Below are 23,201 nucleotides of genomic sequence, written 5' to 3'. Positions count from 1 at the left end.
TGCACCTCCTAGCCCCAGACCTTCCACTAACCGAGTTGTCCTTTCTGTTTCCTTCTGTCTCTTCCCTTTCTACTCAACAGTGTTTCCTTCCACAGAGCCCACTCATGTTCAAAGATCAGATGCAGCAGGATGTGATCATGGTGCTGAAGTTTCCATCCAATTCTCCTGTGACCCATGTGGCTGCCAACACCCTGCCCCACCTGACTATCCCTGCAGTGGTGACAGTGACCTGCAGCCGACTGTTTGCAGTGAACAGGTGGCACAACACAGTTGGTACGTGGGTCTCAGCACTAGCTACAGATTTAAAGCGAAAAATGGTGTTGGGGAGCTCTCATGTCCTTACACACAGACAGCAGCAGACAGTGTTGTGAGGCCCAAACAGCAGCCCAGCCTGCCCATTGCTACAGCCCATGCAGTGCCTTGGGCTCAGCACTGGCCTCTCACTGCATCTCAACAGGTTTCCAAACAGAGCAAGTTTGTCTGGATTTTGTAAAGAGGAACTTCAAGCCACCCCCCCTTTATTGCCATTAGTTTGTTCAGCAAATATTTGAATGTCTATTATGTGTTAAATCATCCTAGGCTTTTGGAATTTAGCAGGAAACAGACAAATAGCATCACTAGCTTTCTGGGGCCTGGTCCATGAGAAAAGGCAAACACTAAATTGTCCAGTGATTTCACATGTGTTTGTTCCACACTCATCCCTGAGAGCTCCAGCAGGCACATCTTGAAGTGATATAATGTCATCGCAAACATTTAGACATACTGATCCTTATTTAACCAAGGCAGACGTGGATGTGCCCAAATGATTTAGTTGGTCCAGTTTACCACGTAAGGCTTCCTGCAAAGCCCCGGGACTTCCGCTGTCTCCAGGACTGAAAAGATGAGCCCTGCTGATTTAACCTGGATCCTTTATTCCATTACTATCTACCTCACCCTGAAAGGGCAGTGATTTATACCCATTTTCCCTCCATGAGTTTATATGCGGCTGGCCCTGGTTTATGGTTATTGCTGATATTATCAACAGGGGGTGGTGCAGCTTCTGCTGGCCAGGAGTGTACAGCAGACATCTTATGGGAAAATAAGACTTCATTGTTCATGGGGCCTTGCCCTCTAGGAATGTTTTTCATTAAGAACAAGAACTATAAAGGACTCAATTATTAAATTGTTAAAAAATATTATGTACACTTCTGTTATAACCACATGTGAAAATATGACAGATGAATTCATTCAGACCCCAGATGTCAGTCCTAAAAGTAACTTTAGTGGGATGAAAGCTTTAGGTATGCTTCAGCTTATAACTTGAGTTGACTAGTCATGCTATTGGGAAAGGCCTCTTGTAGGAGAGTCCAGCTCTTACCTGGCCACATGCCATGGAAGCCCAGCCCTGTCTTGCACTCCAGGCCCACTGGTTGCTTTGTAAGAAATGCTGGGATCCTCTGCTCATCTAATTCACCACTCTTCTTGGCTTGCTACATCTCAAGGAAAACCCAAAAGTCCCTGCTATTGTGACTTTTTAGGACTCTGTTAAAACTTCATTCAAAGTCACATGATGGAATTGCGGCAACCCAGATTTTAAACAAATGCACATTTTATATAAACGTCATAAAACACCTCTTGTTAGGAAATGGTCCCCAGATAATCTCATGGCAGTTTTCTATGCTTGCTTCTTCAGGCCTCAGAGGAGCTCCAGGATACTCCTTGGATCAAGCACATCATCTTCCCATTGAGATGGACCCGTTAATTGGTATGCTAATATATCCATTGCTTTCTGTAATAAAACACCATGAACAAGGGAAGAAAGAGCTTGTTTTGGCTTATGCTTCTAGAGGGAGAGTCCCTCATGACTTAGAAACATAGTAGCAGGCAGCCAGACAGGAAGCTGAGGGGTCATGCCTTCCATCAAAAGCAAGGCAGGGAGAGCAGACAGGAAGTGAAGAAAGGCTATTAATCCTCAAAGCCAGTGTCCACTAATGTGCTTCCTCCACCAAGGTTCCTAGAGGTTCCATAACCTTCACAAACAGCGCCACCAGTTGGGAGCCAGGTATTCAGATGCCTGAGCCTAGGTAGCCATTGCTCATTGAAAACACTATGGCTAACAAAGATACATTTAAAACCTCAGCTTGCCTATGAGTTCTCACATTGTCATTTGTCTCAGAATACAGAGGAGTGATACATTACTACAGCAACATAAAAAAATGACATCAAATTGCCACAAAGGGCTTTGCCAACTTCCACAGGCATCCAGGAATGCTTTGCTATCAAACCAGTTATTTATGGCATTTTCTGGATGTTTTAGGAGGTCTTGTAAGTTGAATGTTAAGCAAATATTTACACAGTGTCCTTTGTTTGGGCCTAAGATATTCTTAACAATTTCATATTATTTAAGGTAAACAGATACAAAGAAATTGTTGAGGGAAATTAATACTGAAAAGCACCTTCTATAAAATTACTATTCAATGGGCTGAATTTGTTTTTTAAAGTAAAGACAACTGAATAGCAAGCTCCTGAGTTACAACCGCTTACGTTCATGTGGTCCATGGCATTCTCTGCCCCTTGTTTTAGTATCTGTGAGGTATTTTATTATGATGTTTATTCTCCTAGCTTGTGGACTCACTTAGAAAATTAAACTAAAAGAAACTTTGAAACACTATAAAAAGTAGCCCGGTTATATATAAGCAGTGATAATTCTGTTCTTCACTTGATCCAGCTTTTATTTTGATCTAACAGACTGGTCTTGGCTTTTTCTTATAGTCACCCCCAACAACACAGCATTTACATACTTTGCAAAGATACAAGGTTTAGGATTAAGAATATTTCTGAGTCTATGCTTGTTGTTCCTCTGTCCACCAGACAATGAAATAGTAGCTAGTGTGTGACTGGGGGACAGTCAGCTCTGCTCTCGTGGCCAGGGCACCAGGTCAGCTGTGTTCTCGGTGACCAGGCACTAGGTCAGAGATTTTTCAGCAGCTTTCCATCAGTCCAGGACCTTTGGTTTGCTCTCCCCTTAACAGTGTTTCTAAATATCAGTTCCCTCTTACTGCTTATACCTTAACTAGGTAATTATTTCCAAGCTTTAGTAGATACCTACAAAAAGCAGTGGTGATTTAGTTGGCTTTAGAGCCTGGTGGCAGCAACCTTCCACATCTGCACTTCATGTTTGAGAATTCAGGAAGTGATTTTGCCTGAAAGGATGGTGCAGAGTAAGGGACAGGCTGGCATCCAGACAGGCACTGGGGAAATCATAGATGTCTCTGAGTCCCTGGCTGTATTCAGATTTGCTCCCAGGGCTGCACACTGATCCTTTGCCTGTCTCTCTCCCCCAATCGCTTTCCCATCTCTTTTATTGGTCTCCTCCCCTGCCAGCCCTGCTGCAAAGGCCTTGTGTTTGTTGACAACCCAGGTCTTTAAAGCTACTGACCTGAAGCTCCCTGTGGGCTTCCCACCTCACGGCAGCAGCTCCCTGCCAGCGTTCCACATGGATTGAAATGTGTGTGGGAAGTGACAGATGGAGCAGGCATTGAGACACTGTTGCATTGTGTATAAGGTTTACCTCCACCTGGTTCTTCCTGGACACTAATGAACTGCAGCATACACACATGAATAGAACCAAATGCATCCAAATACTTTTGATGTTTTAAATTCATTATCTTGGATTCCCTCTCTGTTCTTGAAGAACTGAAGTTGCTGACATCAGGTTTGTTTTTTTTTTTTTTTTACATTTTTTTTATCTACATTGCAAATTTTATCCCCTCCAACTCCCCCCACCCCCCATCCTATCCCCTCTCTGCCTGCTCATGAACCCACCCGCTCCCACTTCCCTGTCCTGGCATTCTCCTACACTGGAGCAGCAAGCCTTCATGAGATCAAGGGCCTCTCCTCTCATTGATGTCCCACAAGGCCATCCTCTGCTACATAGCTGACATAGTTTTTAAGTATATGATATAGCGTGTGAATAATCATTGCTACTAAGGAAATATATATAATCCTTGAGGGAAAAAAAGTCTAATTCTTAACTCTTGTGCATCAACAGAAGCCCATTGCCACATCAGTGAAGTACAACCTGTTTTCCTTCTGTGAGGGCATAATGAAACTGTTGGGTTTGTTTTTAGCAAATAACTCTGGTGTGAACAAGCGGCAGATCACAGACCTTGTGGACCAGAGCATCCAGATCAATGCCCACTGCTTTGTGGTCACAGCTGATAATCGATACATCCTCATCTGTGGGTTTTGGGATAAGAGTTTCAGAGTTTACTCCACAGAGACAGGTAATCTTCACAACGAGGTTTTATTTTCAGTGTTCAAGAGGACCTGCACTGTAGCCCAGCAGCCACATTAAAGCCTGTATACACCTATGGTCCTTGCGCTAAGGAAGCAGTCACAGGAAGACCCCTGGGGTTCCCTAACCATCTAGTCTGGTTGAAGTGGCAAACTCTAGGTTATGTGAAAGGGCCTTCACCAAAACAAGATGGACAGTGACTCAGGAAAACAGCTGATATCAGCCTCTGGACTCCACTCATATGTGCACACATGCCCACACAAGCACATATATGTACCACACATGCACCCACAGAAAGTGCATCCTCTCTAATGTGAAGCCATGACAGTATAGAGATTCCATGCTGTGCCAACTCCAAGCGGTCAAGGCTTGGTGACCACACTGTAAAATAACCAGCTAGTTCTGCTGCAGAGATGAACTACTGCTTTAACTTAATATATCTGAGTTTATACCTCAGTGAAACTGTCAGCCTGTCCCCATAGTCATATCCAGGATCAGGCCCAAATTCTGAAGAGAAAAATCATGGTCATCTCATAAGATCTTTCCTTAAAAATCTCCTGAGTGGCTTTGAATTATCTCCAAAACTGTGAGGGTCTGTGAATTCTTTTCACAAACTAGTAAAATAAAATTAATTCTATTTTTGTAAAGATGATGAGTCTAAGTGACATGACTGTTGTCTGTGCTGCAGGGAAACTGACGCAGATTGTGTTTGGCCACTGGGATGTTGTCACATGCCTGGCCAGGTCCGAGTCCTATATTGGTGGGGACTGCTACATTGTATCTGGATCTCGGGATGCCACCTTGCTTCTCTGGTACTGGAGTGGGCGGCACCACATCATCGGAGACAACCCCAATAGCAGTAAGTGTTTCCCACAAGGGTCCTTTTAAGCAGTACATAACTTAAATGTGGTTTTTTGCTATTTTATCTCCTTTATTTTTATAGAATCTGTAAAGAACTTAAAATGTGAAAGCTTAAGTGGAGAAAAAGAAAAGTAAAAATGAGTCATTACTAAGACCTTTGGCCTGGGGAGAGTCCGTAGCCTTCTCATGATGACCTCTGACTGATCTGTCCCTCAGCTGCTGTCCCCAACACCCAGATGTCCCTGTGCTCTAGCAGTGATGCCTAGGGTGTTAAATCGCAGGCTTTTTCTCTGCTAAGTATAATCTCTGCCTTCTTGAAAATCCAGTAAGCTTTTATCTGTGCCTCAGTCTAGTGGCTCACTGTTTTCTTCCATGTTGGTGGCCATGCCTGGGATGATCTCTGAAGTCTGTGTTGCCTCTGAAGGATTCCTTTGTGAGGTGAAAAGACAGTGCGTCCTAGGTGTGTATCCTACCTGGAAGGGTCTGGCAATCACACAGTCACTCAGGCCAGCACTTCTACCAGCACTTATCAGAGTTATATTTCCAAGGACTCTTCTTAATCAGGTGATGCCATCCCACATGACTCTGAGTCCTGGCATTGTAGTATACATGAAAGGTTTCCAGCAACAATTGTTAAGTGATTGAAATGTTAGACAGAATCGGGCCAAGAAATAATGACCACTTTTAATTACCAAACATCAGCGGTTTGAATGTGTTTCCTGTGTAATATGACATAATTTCTATGAAGTATTCAAAGTGGCAAATGCCTTTGTAGGCCAGGCTAATAATCCAAGCTGCAGTACATACATCAGTCATGCCTTAAATGTACCCAAAGCATGGGTTGGGGAGTAGTAACAGTGGCATATCTACAAATGGCACTTATACAGAGGACAGGACCAGCTGGGCCAGAAATGGAGACTAAGGTGACTAGGGGTAGAAGTGGTTAGGATGAAGTCAGTTAAAAATGGAAGTGTCTTAGGAGATAAGGATGGAAGAAGTAGTGTGGGGATGGCTAGGAATAGAGATGGTTAAGGATGGCAATGGCTGGATGGAGATGGTTAAGGATGTAAATTACTCTATACAGCAGGACTGGTCTTTTCATCTCAGGCTTCTTCCAGCTTATGTGTATTTTATCTGGAATGCTTCAAAACAGGAGATGGATGTTAGTGTACAGGAACCAAGTCTCATATAGTACAGAGACTATAGAAATGCATATATTGAAGAGTTTGTTCAGTGGATTCAATTGCAAAATGATGTATCAAGTTTATTAGTCAATTTTCATAGCTAGAGTTGAAAGTGTAGAGTATGAACAGTGAAGACCTCTAGTCTACACTGGAGTAGGGCATGACAATGACTCAAGGGTTTTCTACAAATTCAGATAATTGTTTGCCAGTTCTATATTATCAGTGAACATCTCCTCATAAATTCAACCAAGGTAATATCCTTATGTTCACTTCTAAACCGCCCAGTCAAATCTGTAGCAGAGTTCGTGTGTGTGTGTGTGTGTGTGTGTGTGTGTGTGTGTGTGTGTGTGCATGCCACACACAGGGTGGTGGTGGTAGTGGTAGCTGTCAGTCCACACGTGGAATGTTAATACATGTGTTTTATCTAAGCATTCCAATTTACATTTCCAAATGTTCTTTATGTCTGTAGTACTGTAGCACTGCTTAAAATGTCTAAGCAGCAGGACTTCATGTCATCTTACATATACATTGAAAAAATAGGCATTATTAGATACAAAATTTTTTAACACAACAGAAAAGTGTTTTATACCTAACTATAACTAGTATCTTCAAAATGAAACTCAGAAGAAATAATCTAAAAAGGGAATCCCCAAGGCTAGAGAGATGGATCAGAGGTTAATATCGTGTACTGCTCTTGCAGAAGACTCAAGTTTGATTCCAAGCACCCACCCATTAGGAGGCTCACAATCAATCACCTTTAACTCCAGTTCCTAGGATAATCTCATGCCTCTGACTTCTGTGGGCACCTGCACTCATATGTATGTACCTTACACACACACATGCACACACACTCACACATGCACACACACACATAATTATAAAAAAATAACTCTCCTAAGTGGGAATTCATATTTAAAAGCTATCCTATGTAGCAACAATGAACTATTTTATGTTATATGTTATCATTAAATAAAGAATTTGATAGAAAACACTAAATTATAGTAACTCTGTGTTGGCTATGCTCTTAGGTGCCTTTAACCATAAGGATGGAAAGTACTGATCCATATACAAAGTTAAATCTAACAATATTTAAAACAGTTCAGGTCCCTGGTCACTGCTTAATGTTTATGTGAATCAATAAGAATGAAATTGTCAATATAATACTTATTTTTGAAGGCAGTACATTTTAGAGGCATGGTTTTACTAAACAGTCCTGGCTAGCCTGCATTCCCTGTGTAGGCTAGGCTGGCCTCACACTCACAGTTCCACCTGCCTTTACTCCCCTAAAGCTCAGATGAAAGGCATGCACAATCTCAGCCTGCCTCTGACATGAATATGGGTCTGGGTGTGTGACTTCCTTTGTTCTCAGTAGAGGAAGGGTTGCTCTTCTAGAAAAAACAGGAGGAACAGATACAGTATGGGCTGAACAGGCAATATGTGCTGATGCCTGCTTTGTCTCCGGGAGTCTAAGCAGACTTGAGTACTAGACAGCAGAACCCCCCGCCCCTTCATGAGCTAAGTCCTGCCTCATGAGTGATTAAGCAGACTGAGTACTTCTATGACTCAGTAGTTCTATCAAGTAATATTAAAACCATCAGTTTTAACACATATACAGAACTTCACATCCTGGTTATGGATTCATGAATTATATTTAAAATCAAACAAATAAAACAACTTTCTATTTTGTGCCAAATGGATAATCACAAGAGTAAAATCTTTAAATAGGCAATAGTATTTAATCGGTGAATTTGATAGTTTTATGTCCTTCTTTACATAGTCCGCCCCTATAAGACATCTAGGCCTACCTGAGCAGCTGAGTCAGCATGTGTTTTAAAGGCAGCCACAGCACTCAATACCTAGACTGCCATATCTGTGAGCTATGGCACTGCCATAGGCATGCACTCATTATCATCCAAAACTGATAATGTAAAAGAAGTGGGTTTTTTTCTATCCAGGCAATCTGATCTAGCTACCAAGTCACACAGGTCAGAGAGCCAGGCTGTATGTGTTTTCTGTCTCAAAATTCATTGCTGTTAATCCCAAAAAGGTAGCTATGGCCACAGTAGTAACAGTGTGTGGCATAATGTCCTTGGATATATAGGGTATATATACTAACCTAAACTTGAAGGGGAACCCTATACTGGGACAACATTGCCCAATAGCTGCTATAGTTTGGGAATTAGCCTACCATAGACATTGAATTGTTTTGTATGGCAGAGAGACTAAGCCAGACTCATTCATCAAACCGGCATCCTGGAATGAAGTTTTGTGTCTGACTTTACGTAAGCATTGCTGAAGTTTAACCATGAAGTCGACGAGCCTTGCTATATGTAATTGTTTCCTTTGTACCACCAGTACTGTATAATAATGGATGCCTTACTCTACAAAGAAAAATAAGTACTGTTTGTAGATTTTTAGGCAGGTATATAGAAAGGGTAGTTTCATTGTGTCAAATATATTGTTGTGATTAATTTAGACATCTCAGAAAATCTTATACTATCTTCTGGTTTTTGTTTGTTTGTTTGGTTGGTTGGTTTTTTGCCATTTCTATGACTGCATCACAAAGACAGTAGAAATTGTGAAAAATAGATTATGACACAGAATTCCAGACTCTGAAGGACCAGGCTACCTGCTCATGCTGCAGGTTGAATGGTTCTGTTCATCAGTGCATTTTATATTGATGATGCCATTGTTATTCTTTCACATGGCACTGAACATAGGAAATCATTCTTGAGGTTTACACTAGGTCCCTGGCTAGATAACAGACTTGAAGGGACATGAGGGACAGGTGCTTTCATCTGAAACAGCCTTACACAAATTCTGAAACTAATTTGGAAGTGATAAAAATTAATTTGCGCACTTTAATTGGAAGCAGCTCCTGCATGAAAGAGCGCAGAGCAGAGCAGGCAATTTGGGCTAGGAGCTGATTGAATTTTTTGTCAGGTAGGTGTCTTGGACTTGGCCGCTTATCCTCTAGAGCCCTTCTTTGCAATATATTCCAGCCCATCTCTGACTGGTGAGCTTTAACCAGATCAATGCTATTCCTCTGGAATCCCCAGGGCACAAGTTTCATTGATCTTGGGACTTGACAGCTCTCATTACGTGCTGTAGCTTCCAACAAGATAGTCACAAGAGGAGCGAGTTAACATCATTGTGTCTTCAGTAGACCCCGAAAATGCATTAGGAACTCAGCTCAAGACCAAATCTGCCTTAAAGAATGTGATTTAAATGTTTATTTTGAGTGATACATACATATGAAAATTTAAAAATCATAGCAATATAAAATCCTGAAAGGGGATTTAGTGCTCATCTTTCAAATCGAATCTGCCAGTATCCACTGAGATGGTTAGATGCTGTTCTCCTTCAGTTTTAAACCCAGACCTCTGTGCTCGTGTATACACTATGCGGCCTGGAAAAGAAGGAGAGGGCCGAAAAGACATTACCAGCTGTGCACATGTACCTTCTCTGGGCACCTATTGTGTTGGACTCAGCCTTGGACGCTGACTCCTATCAGCTGCAGCCTTCAGCCAGAAATCTACCAAACTGACTTCAGCTCTTTGTTTGGCACCATCCTCTCATCTAAACACAGCCTTCAGCCTCCACTGACCAACAACAGTATGTTAATAGCTAGGGTATGCCCAGAGAATGACCAGAGGCACTCTTTAATTTTATGCGCACACGCACACACGCACACACGTACACATATACATACACACACACATATGAAGCTAGTTGGCTCCTTTCTCGAACCCAGGGATCTTATGTAGGATGTAGTAACATTAAAGTATTTTAATTAGGTGTTAGAAGAAGCATGGTCAGTTTGTGATGACTCTCAGTCACAGGACATCGCAAGGCACGTGGCCCTGTCCAGATTGGGCCATCCTAGCTCAGGACAGGAAGGGATGAGGCCATTCTCCATAGTGTCCCATCTCATATCTGAAGATATTTTGGGGCTTGTGACAGTGGTGGGTCTTATTTTCTCTTGTTCTCTGTCTGTCTTCTCCCTTTATAGGCCTGAGACTTTAGGAAAGATGATAGCTTGTATTGAATGTAACATGAAAACCGAGAGTGACTAATTTTTTCTTGGACCAGACATCTTTGACTCACAGACTTGGGTATCTGAACATCATGTAGAGTCCTTGGGGCAGCCCGCAGAGCCATTCTTACGGCTGTTTTGTAGAAGGGGGCAGGACCAGAAAGATACCAAAGTGGTATCTTAGACCACTGAATGTGTGGTCAGAGACACCCATCATGGGTCATTTGGCATGATCCAACCTATCAGTCTTATTTCTGGTAAATATTGGAAATCACAGAGTCAATACAATTACTGTAACATTTGATGCTTTATTTGAGAACGTTAAGTTAAAATATCATATTTTCATAAGTGTAAGCATGAAGGAAAATGGTTTGTATGTTGATTCTGTAGTGATATTACTCAGACCAGAAATAAAGTCTTAGTGTTGTATGTCACTGAGGCTCATCCTCTGGTGCTCACAGACCTGAACTGAGGATTGTGGGTCCCAGAGCCTCAGTCTTTATGCTGACCATCTCACAAGGCTACAGGCCATCTTAACAAGAGCTCTCCTGTCACGTCTGTGTGCAGCAGGGCAGCCTTTGTAGTTTTCCCCATCTGACTCAAGGATACTGAAATGATTTGATAAAGGTGAGATGGACTCTACTTATTTAAAGCCTTTTCTGTTTACAGTTTTCAGTACTTGCCTGTGAGGACCAGATGGATTTGTTCCTTATCATCCATAGCACTAGGGTGAGGCAAGATCCCTCATCTATGAGGAAATGAGTGGGGAAGGGCTGAAGTACGTAGTCCTCAGAGGGGAGGTCTCACTTGCCCCTCCCTCCATGTCAGGCCCTTTAACCCTGAGCTCCATCCATCAGCTGGGATGTGACAGTGACAGGGTATTACCAGGACTCGGGTGACTGTTGGGGAGTGTGACATCTGTCCCTGGTAATGAAATATAGGAAAAGCTCTTTTCCTCACTGCACATTTCCCAACTCAAAAAGCTTTGAAGAACATTACTTTCACAGATGAAGCTGAAGCAGTTTGAAAACAGCAGTGCCCCTACACAGCACCACTTAATATCTAGGCTTCACCCCTCCATGCTCTAAGGAGATGGTAGTGTAATGGGCCTTTGAGAATGGGTCATCAAAGAGCTTACTTCCTTGTGGAAAATATATTGCATCTGAAATTAAAAATTGTTTTTGTTATTTTTTCTCAATTCTTTACCATTGAATGGTTGCTTTTTTTCACATAAGGGAAATAACTTTTTGTTTCTAACAGTTTATTAAAGATTTATATTCAGGAATTTTCAGTGTACAAATATCTCCAAAATAATGAGAGAGACTAAATATAGGTGTGTGAGAGAAAGCTCAGTGTATACATGATGACCGAATGTGAGGGGTATAGGTTTGGATTCCCAGCACACACTGGGGTGGCCAGGAGTGACTCTGCACATCTATACTCCAGCACTACCCAGTCACTGGCCAGGTAGTCTAGCCAAAACATCAAGCTCCAGATCCACTGAAACACTCTGTCTCAAAACCAAGGTTAAAAACAAGAGAAGACACTGGGTATCAACCTTTGGCATACAAGTGTGCACACAACCATCTTACTAATACATAACTCTCACTTTAACAGGAAACTCAGAATATCTTAGAAACACAATTTTTCAGTTGTGTGAATATGTTTCAGGTAAACTCAGACTGTAAGAGATACTTTACCATTATTCAAAGCCCATTACAATAGTGCATAGATTTAGGGCTGATAGAAAATTGTTGTGGGCTACTGTACCCATCCTCTTAGTCTCCATTTCAGAAATGCATCAAAAGGAGAATACCTTTTGATAGATCTAAGAAAATTCACCCAACACGGATTATCTCTAGAGATGCAGAAAATAGTAAGCACCCCCCCCCAGTGTCACATCAGTGCCAAAAGGGCATCCGGGCAGCAGGCGCACATGCCAGCCCTGGAGCCTTCATGTCTCTGCACCTGCCCCTGTACACTGAGTGCCAAGGTGTAGGGCCAGGACAGCTCTTAGGAGGAATGCCAGGATCTAAGACCAAACACAAGACAGTTTTCTGAAAGACAAGAGGTGGTTGGGGGTGCCCGTGCAGACACCATGGTACCATGTGGGTACATGTAGAAGAAGTTTTCAGAGAAAAGGCAGACAGGGAATGCAACAAGTTCCCAAGCTGAGCAATCTACTCCATAAAAACAAACAGGAAACAGAGAAGAGGGAACTTTACAAAATGTGGTGCTCTGAGTGTGCGAAGGGCAAATTCACAGTTCTGCATTTCTTATGCAGAATTGAGAACAAAGGAATTTATTTTATTTCTTTAATCTTAAACATATAAATACTTAATGTGTAATAAATATTTTAAAAATTTCCCAATTCCAGAAACAAAGGCAAATGTGGAAGAGTCACCTTGGTTCTTATTAAAAAGAGCAAAATTGTCATCAGCATCCCCAAGACAGGAAGAGAGGGCCGTCCTCACACCTTGCCAGTGTGTTCTTGGGCCCTGCACCCTAGCTAGGGAAAAGCAGTCTTACTCACAATCCTAAAGCAAAATTCCGCAGGAAAAAAATTCCCAGCATAATTATGACCACAAAGGGATTTCAGCTGCGCAACTACCTGAAAGAAGTTTTAGTCTCATTGGAATAAGGGAGATTTAGTAAAGCATATCATTGAATTTCTTATCCTCAGGGAACTATCTCCTGACCTTAATGTAAGTTTTCTAGAATTTTGAAAGAGTTGGTTGCAGTTATAAGATCCAGGTTACAGTGTGGCTCTTCAAGGTGCAAGAACAATGACTTGTAAAGCTAGAGACATAAATGAAGTCAGGGTGTTCAGATACATGCAGAAGGCGGCTTCCTGTATATTCTGTGCTCTTTGCTAAGATGGTACTACAGACATACGAGTTTAGTATAACTATTTTAAAAACAAGAAGCATGAGTGGAGAGAAGCCACATAGGAACAAGTATGTTGTTCCTGGAAACCTGGTATCACAGACCATCATTGATATTGCTACCAAATGCTACAATTGACAGCTCTGGCTCAGCTCCTCCCCAGTAGAAGGCAGTCAGGCAGTTGGAGTGTATTCAGAACAGAGGAACCGATGGAGTTTTGTAGAAACTTGAGACACGTGTCTTTCCATTGCAACTTTGCCGATATCTTTCTCCTGCTTCCCTCGTGGTTGGGGATATGAAACCCCCCCTCTCAAATCCAGCCTTTGTCACAGTAGGCACTGAGGAAGTGGCTGAGTGGCCCTACAGAGCCTGTGGGACAGACTGTGGACCAGGGCAGTTTCTTAAACTTTCTCCCTTTTGTGATCATTTGTGATCCCTTTTCATCTGTGACATTTTTATGCAGCCATAATTATACAGAAATTATGTAGAAAGAGGTATACAAACCAAGCATTTACACATAATAAAACACAGACATTTGCTTTAAAACAATTCTTTAGTATACTTGCAATTTCACCATTTATTAAAAGAGGAAGCAAGTTTTCATACTAATGAGATGGGCGCATTTGTTTTAACATGAAGAATTAAGTCTTGGTTGAATACCGGTTGTATGCTGGAGGATATAGAACATTGTAGACATTTTTCAAAGTCAATAGACATTCTGGTTTTATTGTTCTCAATGCTTAAATTGCCACTTCATACAAATGCACATTACAAAATGGCAGGAGTATGTGTAGTCACTTTGATAAATGGTTGGAAATTCCTTCTTAATCCCAGCTCAGAGTATACTTAATGGATCCTTATAAAAGTCCTGTCAGCAACTTTAGATCACACAGTCTGATGCAATCTAATCGAAACATTTACTAAGTTGATCCATGTTGAGGATGACTGTAGGAATAGGTCACAGAACCATCATGTGTGCACAATAGCAGAAAACATATCTGTGCTGACAGAACTACAGCCCCCAACCTGTGCTTACCTAGAATTCAAGTCGGGTGTTGCAGGAAGTATTCACTAATGTTATATGGTTTGAAGACGCACACACTAAAAGAACACATGCTTTCGGAACCATACCCACAGTGAGGTGAGCTACCAGCTGCCAGAAACACCACATGTACATTATCATTGGATTCTGAGTTAATTTTTGGTCATTGTGCATCCAGAAACCGTTTACTGCTGCCCAGTACTCTGTGTCCCCTATGTTCATTTGTAAGTGGAACTAGAGTCAGGGAGATGGCCTGGCTTCACCCAATGTTGCAGTAACTACATGATTCCACGTAACTGCCTAGTTGAGAGAAAAGCCACTGACTTCTTAGCACTCACATGGATTAACTTCCCTGCTGCCCCAGCTGCCCAGTAGCAGGGACAGGCTTAGACCATGTCACACAGGAAGGACAGGAGGAGAGGTAAGGTAAGTGGCCTGGGCGTGCCCTTCCTCATCATTGCTGACTGTGTCATCAAGTCTGTACTGGTTTCCAGTGACACCCTGCTGCTGTTTCCTTGTAGGTGACTATCCTGCACCCAGAGCTGTCCTCACAGGCCATGACCATGAAGTTGTCTGTGTCTCTGTCTGTGCAGAACTCGGACTCGTCATCAGTGGTGCTAAAGGTCAGAAAGCCATGTCTTCCATATTCTGTCTGTAGGCAACTGAGCATTTTCTACTGTGACTCTTGTTGATTTCTCCCAGAAATTCAACACGGATAGATGTGCTCTCTGGGTTCTCTGCCATTGCTTAGTTTTATCAAATATTAGTAACATTTTCCAACACTGACATGAAATATGATTAAAAGTTTATGATGTAGTCACCTGCATTCTAACCCAAACATTGGTAAATTAAACCTTCAGTGAATCCATATGATTCAGCCATGAAAGGGGGCATTTGAAAGGCAAAGGAGGCATATAGCCTATGCTTTGGGAAATTGGATTAGGTTATTTGCTAGTCTGGCCTTAAGACAGGTCCTTTCTTTGCAGAGCTAACTGTACAGGGATGGGGAGAGAGGGACAGACCCTGTTTTCTTGTCTTTGTGGAAGAATTGTCATCTGGAGAGGGAAGGTAGATGGCTCTTCTGATGGGGATTACAGAATTCTATGGGAACTCTATGCAGAAAGCCCAGGAGAGCTGGAGTATTGGGGGCTAGCCAGAGCTGAGCAGAGACTTAGAGCCCAAGAGGTGAAAGTGGGAATTAACTAATTAATTAACTAATTAATTAATTTCAGTGGGAATTCTTTAAAGTTTCTTTTGGGTGGGGATGCTGTTTTATTTTCATTTTTATCAAAATCTAAGTCTCCAAGTGATTAGATTTTGTTGTCAAGAATTGTTCTGCAGCTTTATGGAGAATGAGGAGTCTAAGGACAAGAGATGATGTACTTTGCATTTTGAGCAAGAACGTGAGCCTAGCACTGCAGGTGCAGGTGCTCTCTTTTCTCGGGTGCTGACAGCAAAGGGGTTGTGCCCTTCCTGCCAGTCTCCAGAGCCTCCCTTTATTAGTCACGGAACAACCAAGTACAATTCAGTACTGACAACTTTCTGCGTGTAAAAATGTGGCTATTGAAATCAATTGACAATTGTCAGGTAAAAAGGTATCTACACTTTATGGAGGCTTTGGCTTTTGAGTGAGCAAGGAGGCAAGCACACAATAGGGAATCACAGTGTTTGTTCCCACTAGGCTAGTGGAATTTTTATCTTCTCAGTCTATTTTTCCTGGCCATAAAATTGCCCTGAACAAGATAAGTCTTTTTCTGCACCCCTTTACACTTTTGGTCCACTGTTAATTTTAAAAGGCAAAAAAAAAATTTCTGTAGTCAGAATTACTTGATTAACTTCTTAATTGCACATTTACATCTTACACTACAGGCAAAGGGAAAGCTTGCAGTGACAGGTCTAGACTGCAATGCTGAAATCTGATTGCAGTGGAGAGATTCAGCTACTGTTCTCATCACTCTCTTAATGAGAACTTTCCAAAACCACAGTAGCTCAGGCTTCCCTGGTACAGTCTGTACTCGCCTGACGTTGAGCTTACTGTGAGGACTGCTATCTGAGGTGGGGGAGTCCTTAAAACTTTGGAGCACTTGGGTGCTGCACCACTGTGGGGTGCCCAGAGAAAGTGTGTGTGTGTGTGTGTGTGTGTGTGTGTGTGTGTGTGAGAGAGAGAGAGAGAGAGAGAGAGAGAGAGAGAGAGAGTATAGGTAGGTTTAGTGAGTGTGTGCACATGTATGTATGTGTACATGAGTGCTGTAGCACACTTCTATTGTCTTCATCTGCTTTAACATAACCTGAGTGCCTCCTCAGGTGTGGTTTGGGGCTAGTGTTGTCTCTAACTGCCTGGCATCTCTGTTCCCCACTGCAGAGGGCCCTTGCCTCGTTCATACCATCACTGGAGACCTGCTGAGGGCCCTGGAAGGACCAGAAAACTGCTTATTTCCACGCCTAATTTCAGTATCCAGTGAAGGCCACTGCATCATATACTATGAACGAGGACGGTTTAGCAACTTTAGCATCAATGGGAAACTATTGGCTCAAATGGAGATCAATGATTCCACTAGGGTGAGTACTCTGCCATAGGAGTCAAATTCACTTGACATTAAATGGCTCGGTGTAGAGCTTTCCCATCATCCTCTTAAACACATGCTGGGGCAAACCCAAGATTCCTCAGTCCAGAATATGCTCAGCAAGTTAGACTCTAGAAACCACAGCTGTGTGCCTAGAGGAAAGCATTCCAAGGCCCTCCACAAGCAGTGATCTCAGGACTGCTCCCAGGGTGTCCTGGTTAGGACAAAACACCGTGCCTAAAAACGAGTTGGAAAGGAAAGGGTTTACTTTAGCTTGATCACAGTGCATCATGAAGGAGGTCAGGATCTCAAGACAAGAACTTGCCCTGACCTGCAGGACTTAAACAACAGGGTTCTCAAAAAGAGGGAACTGCAACGACAAATTTGGGAACAGGAGACGTGAAGGAAGGAGACAAGACAAGAAATTTTCTTATCAAGTCTCAATTTACTCTAGGGAAAGGCACTGTTTAAAACTCCAGACCACAAAGGTATTTGCCCAGGTGCACGGGCCAAACTTGCATTATTGTTTGGGTACACATCTGCATAACTGCAAAGTCCACATCATAAAATGTCCAGAAAGGAGTGTCCTCATTGTGAAAAGTCCAGAGAGGAATGTCCTCATTGTAAGGTGTCCAGAAAGCCCCCAATTGTAAAATGCCCCGAGTCAATTGCAGGGATGGAAGCAAGATAGTGGAAGAGACAAGAGTGTTAGTCCCAAGGGACAAAGATGGAGACTAAGATGCTAGGGGATTTTGGGCCCCAACAGGTCCCCGTTTTTGTATACAGAAACAAGGCATACTTAGGGTGACAATGTCCAAATCAGCTTGGCCCTGAAGACTCTGAGGGGACTGTGCCTGTCTTAGGTCAGAGAGGTTGCAAGGACAGTCATGCTCAGAATGATCCTACCCGTCACGGGGTGAACCTCATCGACTTAGCAGGGTTCCCTGTCTTAGGTTGCCATTCTTGCTAAGGGCGGCTTCCTCCTCTCAGTTGCCTGTCACTGGCTAGCCAGTCAATCACACTGGAAAGGTGAAGGGCCAAGCATGAGCTGGGTTATTTTAAGGACCATTTGTAAGAATATCATCAAAGCTATCTCCCAGATCAAACATCGCCAGCCAGTGGTAATGAATCTGCAAAGGTTGGGCCTTAATTGCATCTATTTGTCCCTTAATAAAGACCATAATTTTATTAAAAAGAAAAAGGTCCTACTGATAGTAGAATTAGTAAGCCAAGCACTGGGCCAAGGAAGAGGAGAAGATAGGGCAGAATTCCATTCTGGGTACTCCACATGGGGTTGTCAAAGAGTTCCTGAGGTCTCTTCTCTAATTCTTGTTGGTGTTTCTGGATTCCGTTGTGCACAATCCCAAACTTGTTTGCTTCAAAACAGCACTCTCCCTGTCACCATTGTCAGGGTACTCAGCAAGCTCACAGGTCAGCAAGTCACACCAATCACTCTGGCAGCTAGCAAGCTCCTGCAGCATTCTATGGAATAAAACACAAACATGCCCTCTTCCCCAAAGTAAATACCTGATCAGGATTATACCATATGCCAATAAGTGGATCCTTCCATTTCACCTAGGAATAAGTATGCCTAGTTGTAGTATGCTATAGACACTCAGCAAAGAATTCCTTGGCATTCAAATTTTAAAATTTTAAAATAAAAATCATAATTTAAATAATGTACACAGGGATATGATTCTCCCTTTTTTGTTTTTTAAAAGCCAAATTTTTCAGAGTGCAATGCACATGTTCAATAGTTCCTTATCCCTGAGAATTATAAGGAATCCCAGTAATAGGGTAACATTAAATTGTTGACAAAACAGCTCTAATGCTTGACTGTAATAGTCAGTTCCATTATTTGTTTCAATCTGATTAGGAACACCAAGCATAGAAAAATAATGTAGGGAATGATTACATTTTTAGTTGCTTTTCTTGTTAAGGCAATTGTAACTAGAAAGCTTGAAAAGGTATCAGTGGTCACGTGCATATTTTATTTTTCTAAAATCAGAAATGTGAGTATCCATTTGCAATAATTGATTAACTATAAGTCCTTGAGAATTAACACCACTATGTGGTACAGGTAGAAACTGAGGGCACTGAGAACAAGTCCTTACAATTTAACATGCACATTCTCTAAAAATACCAAATTGTTATCTCAAACCATTACTATTTTGATGACCTAAAGAATGAGATTATATGGCCAATTGTTCTTTGTAAAGCCTATAATCTGCCTGGGATACAAATCTGCTCTGGCATTGCCTTAAGGGGTCTTGTCCAGGCAGTCCAGGATAAGTTCTTAAATGTCCAAAGAACAGTACTTTCTCTTAACAGTAATGAACAATTGGAAAATTTGAGAATTGGCAGTATCTAAAAAGGAACAATTTTAAGCAATTGTAAACCTTGAGTTATATATATTGGCTACCAGTATATAAATTAAAAGTTTGATTTTACCACTTTAAAAATAGTGACTACAGCACATAGTTCAATTATTTGTGCTAAACATGTGATTCAATTACATATACTTTTCTCGAATACAAGGGCTGTAGATGTTTTCTTTATGGGATGCATACATAATTTTACAGGAAATATAAAAGCATGCATAGAAGCAAATTTTAACAATTTGTCTTTTGAATAATGATTATCAATTTTGTCTAAAAAGTTTACTGTGCAATAGGCCAAATATCAATAAATATTCTGCAATAACCAATTTAATTGCTGTTTGAAACAAGGAATAGATGTCTCCTCAGGTTTTTAAGACATTCTTTTCTGAATACTTTCACCACAACAGCTTCATAATAAGAGGTTAAAACTTTACTTGGAGATAAAGATGAATCCACATTAATGTTCTCTTTTGCCAAAGAATTGTTGTGGGCGCATTGAGTAACAAAAATTAACATCTTATTACAATGGATTATAATTGATCACAATTTATTAAAGAAGCTTCCTCTACTTTCTGCAAAGCTGTTTGTCTCTCACCAATTAATTTGCATCCCCCTAGACAACATCCATCAAAGGCTTAAGCCCTGTGGTGAGCTTAAGGTGAGTTCTTAGCCAATTAACATTTCCTGGAAGCTTTTGAAAATAATTTGAAGTAAGCAAATCATCTTTTCTTTCTTGAATTTTCTGTACCACAACCCTTTCTAGGATATATCTGAGGCCCCAAATATTGAAAAGGATATTGTTTTTAAAACTTTTCTGTAGCCAAAACTTACTCCAACATTTTTAAAGCTTGTTGTTGTATAAGAGCAAAGATAGTAAAGTTCCTTTTTTAGAGGAATTAGATAATAACCTACACTGAAAAAGTCAAGGTCCTAACTTCTTGTATTGAAGCAGAGACAATTTTTTTTTCAGACATAATGTAAGGCTATTAGACATTCCAAAAGGCAGAACTTTCCTTGGAAAGGAAAAACAACCTTCTAAATACACAATAATTCTCTATGGAGTAGACAGGCCAGGTTGTAATGCCTCTTCAAGTTCCACAGCTTCATTGACCTTTTATAAATTTTAAGTTTAAAGTTACTTTGAACAACACCTGTATAGATCTGTGATAATGCTGTTTTGTCTTAAAAACAATTCCCCATAGGCAAAGAGAGGCAAGGCCACAAAGACTTCCCAAGGCAGGGTTTACAAAACAAAAGAAATGCCTCACAGGCCTTGCTAAACTTCGCATTACCTCAAAAGTAAGTGTTTCTCAATCTGAGCGCAAGCCTGAGTCACTGGCCCAAAGATAACACCTCCTGCAGTGAGGACAGACTCCAGGGGAGCAAGTCTACTGTCCATCTATGCCTGTAATCTTTGGGTGGGCTTTCCTAAGATGTTTTATACTTCAAACATTCCTTATAACCTTGGTGCTGTAAAAGCATTGCAGCAAGGCAGCAAACATAGCCGGAGCCTGACTGTATGAAGGTCTAGTTTTTGCACAAAGACGTATATATTCAGATAAGTCTGTCTTTGCTTTGTATGGCCGAATGGCAGCCGAGAGATGCATTAGCATTCTCATAAGACAATTGTGTAACAAAAGGAACTCCTGCTTGAAGGTCTCTGAATTGTTTTTAGGGTCTACTAGCTGTTTTTAGTAGTACAAACTCCTTGAAAAAATTTATCAAGAGCCTGTTTGATACCAAATAAATTTTCACTGTGATCTCCCTTCCAATCTTGGAGGTTAAATTTTGTTTCTACCACTCTTTCTAATAAAGCTTTTTTTTTTTAAAGGGGGGAGCAGGCCCATACTGGCCACAACTGCTTTTAACTTTTACTACTCTTACAATCATCCTAATTACAAAATATGGGTGAGTTAAGAATCCTGAGCTTTCAATCAAACTGCAAACTGCAGCCAACGGAACACTGGCAATTTTAACCATATTTTTAAATTTTTCTTTTGTAATATTAAGGCATAACCATAACTTTTGAAAAGCAAAACCCAATTTTAAACAATCAATTTCTTTAAAATAAATACCAAAAACATTACATTCATGTTACAAAGTTTTTAAGTGTCTCCCTGCTTTTGAACTGCAGTTAGCAAGCCTGGGTCATTCTGAGAAAGCTGCTCAGAGTACGCCAGAACTTTGGAAAGCAAAACTCAACCTCCAACAATCCAGTCTCTCCAAAAACACCAAGTGAATCACGCAGATGCTACAAAGTTTGACTGCCAATTCCTGTGCACGGTGGTGTAGCTTTTAATACCTCATTGTAAAGAACATATAGCCTCAGAGGGCATTTTTGAAAGGGTTAAAGTTCTTCCATGGTTTTTGTAATATTCATGGCTAGCCTTTTGCCTTAAGTCTGTCTTTATCTGTATTGACTATAGTCTTCATTGAGAATACTAGGTATTTCCTTTTGTGATGCTCTCTTTACGATAGGTTCCACATGCTGAGGTGCTGTTAATGGAATGTCAACTTTAACTTCCTTGTATTTAGCCTTATTCTTAACTATGTGATTAGCCAAGTTCTTTTCCACTGAGTCAGAGATCTCCTCGTCCTCCAATTTGATCTTTTCATACCCTTGATGAGTTTTTTTACTCTGCTCATGGTGTTAACTGATAGGCTGGGTGGTACAGTGCCTTTATTGTTTTCTTTTTAAAGTACCAGGTGATAATTACTTTTTGGTGGGTTTTTCAATAATCCATTAAATAATTTATCAGCTCATCTCAACTAGTCTTTTTGCCAGCCACTCTCTCATTAGGCTTGGAGACCTCTACCCTCACGGTTGGCTCTTTGGCCTTTTAGGCTCACGGCCACCCTGGCTCCTTTACTGTGCTCTGCCTGTTCTTCCTCATTCCCTATTGGGTCAGAGTTGACTTTGAGGCGTCACAAGGAAAGCCAGTGCCTGCTAAGTAAGTTTAGGGTTTCCCCTCTTGGCCTTTCAGTGTGCTCTGCACTCTGCCTGTTAGACTTCTAGGACAGAAGTTCTTAGACTAGCATATGCAAATTTTTTATTGCCTGGTAAATAGCCCATAATTTAAGGTATTGCTGCTATATGATGTTAAGCAGCTACTAAACCACTGCTCTGAATTCTACCACCTGGTAAATGACCTGCAACTTAAACCGTGGCTGTTAGATGGTACTAAACGGCTGCTGAACTCCACTTGGAGTCCATGTGCCGAGATTCGGGCCATAAAGCGCGGCAGAAACAAATTCCTCAAAGCCCAGTGGAAATTTTCTAGTACTTTTATTTATTCGTAAACAGCAAAAAGCAAATAAAATGGTAAAAGAGGCCCGCATTCATTCGTTCACACAAACAGTCTCCCACTAACCTTTCCAGTCTGGCAGGTGTATCGGTAGCTCCCTGGCGGAGGCACACAGGCAAGGCATGACTTGATATTACCTGCTCCAGATCCCCTGGAGCTGAGCTCTGGCATGCAGGCTCCTGCTGTCCAAGCAGTGGGTATCTGCATCCTTGAGGGGTCCATACAGACCACCTATCCACATAAAGTATCTCCGCCAGACTCGAGGAAGATGAGCAATCCTGCCATGCCAGACCTGAGTTTCCAAACTAAACTCAGCCAATTACAGCCAAGGCCTCCACACATTATTTCGAGCAGTTCTTGGATTTTTGATTTTTTGTTTTGTTTTGTTTTTCGAGACAGGGTTTCTCTGTATAGCCCTGGCTGTCCTGGAACTCACTCTGTAGACCAGGCTGGCCTCAATCCGCCTGCCTCTGCATCCCAAGTGCTGGGATTAAAGGTGTGTGCCACCATGCCCAACTCAAGCAGTTCTTTATCACTTGCATGCACACACACTCTCTACGGCCTGGTTATATAATAATTATCTAGGGCTTCTGGTGGATCCATGGCGTTGCCTGGCTGCAGGCTCAGGGCAGTAGGTACTTTCTTTTTTTTTTTTTTTTTTTTTTT

The 23,201-nt window shown here is 41.6% G+C and overlaps 1 protein-coding gene and 1 long non-coding RNA gene across 6 annotated transcripts in view; one reads left to right on the top strand and one right to left on the bottom strand.

The window, feature by feature from the left end:
• Nbea (neurobeachin) overlaps positions 1-23,201 on the top strand; it is a 551,294-nt gene that overhangs the window by 520,425 nt on the left and 7,668 nt on the right. For 3 of the 5 annotated variants that reach the window (XM_031373880.1, XM_031373881.1, XM_031373883.1), the window contains 6 exons: positions 81-273; positions 1,673-1,744; positions 4,110-4,265; positions 4,965-5,135; positions 14,807-14,908; positions 16,648-16,844. In XM_031373880.1, the coding sequence (XP_031229740.1) occupies positions 81-273; positions 1,673-1,744; positions 4,110-4,265; positions 4,965-5,135; positions 14,807-14,908; positions 16,648-16,844 (891 nt within the window). The remainder of the gene's footprint in view (positions 1-80; positions 274-1,672; positions 1,745-4,109; positions 4,266-4,964; positions 5,136-14,806; positions 14,909-16,647; positions 16,845-23,201) is intronic. The other 2 variants (XM_031373884.1, XM_031373882.1) reach the window with 1 other exon arrangement.
• Positions 9,528-23,201, bottom strand: part of LOC116092891 — a 36,395-nt gene continuing 22,721 nt past the window's right edge. Inside the window, exon 2 of the long non-coding RNA XR_004119552.1 lies at positions 9,528-9,730. This is a non-coding gene — a long non-coding RNA (uncharacterized LOC116092891). The remainder of the gene's footprint in view (positions 9,731-23,201) is intronic.

This window comes from Mastomys coucha, unplaced genomic scaffold, assembly GCF_008632895.1.
Source record: "Mastomys coucha isolate ucsf_1 unplaced genomic scaffold, UCSF_Mcou_1 pScaffold16, whole genome shotgun sequence".
NCBI lineage: Eukaryota > Metazoa > Chordata > Mammalia > Rodentia > Muridae > Mastomys > Mastomys coucha.
This window is presented reverse-complemented; position numbering and strand designations above follow the sequence as displayed.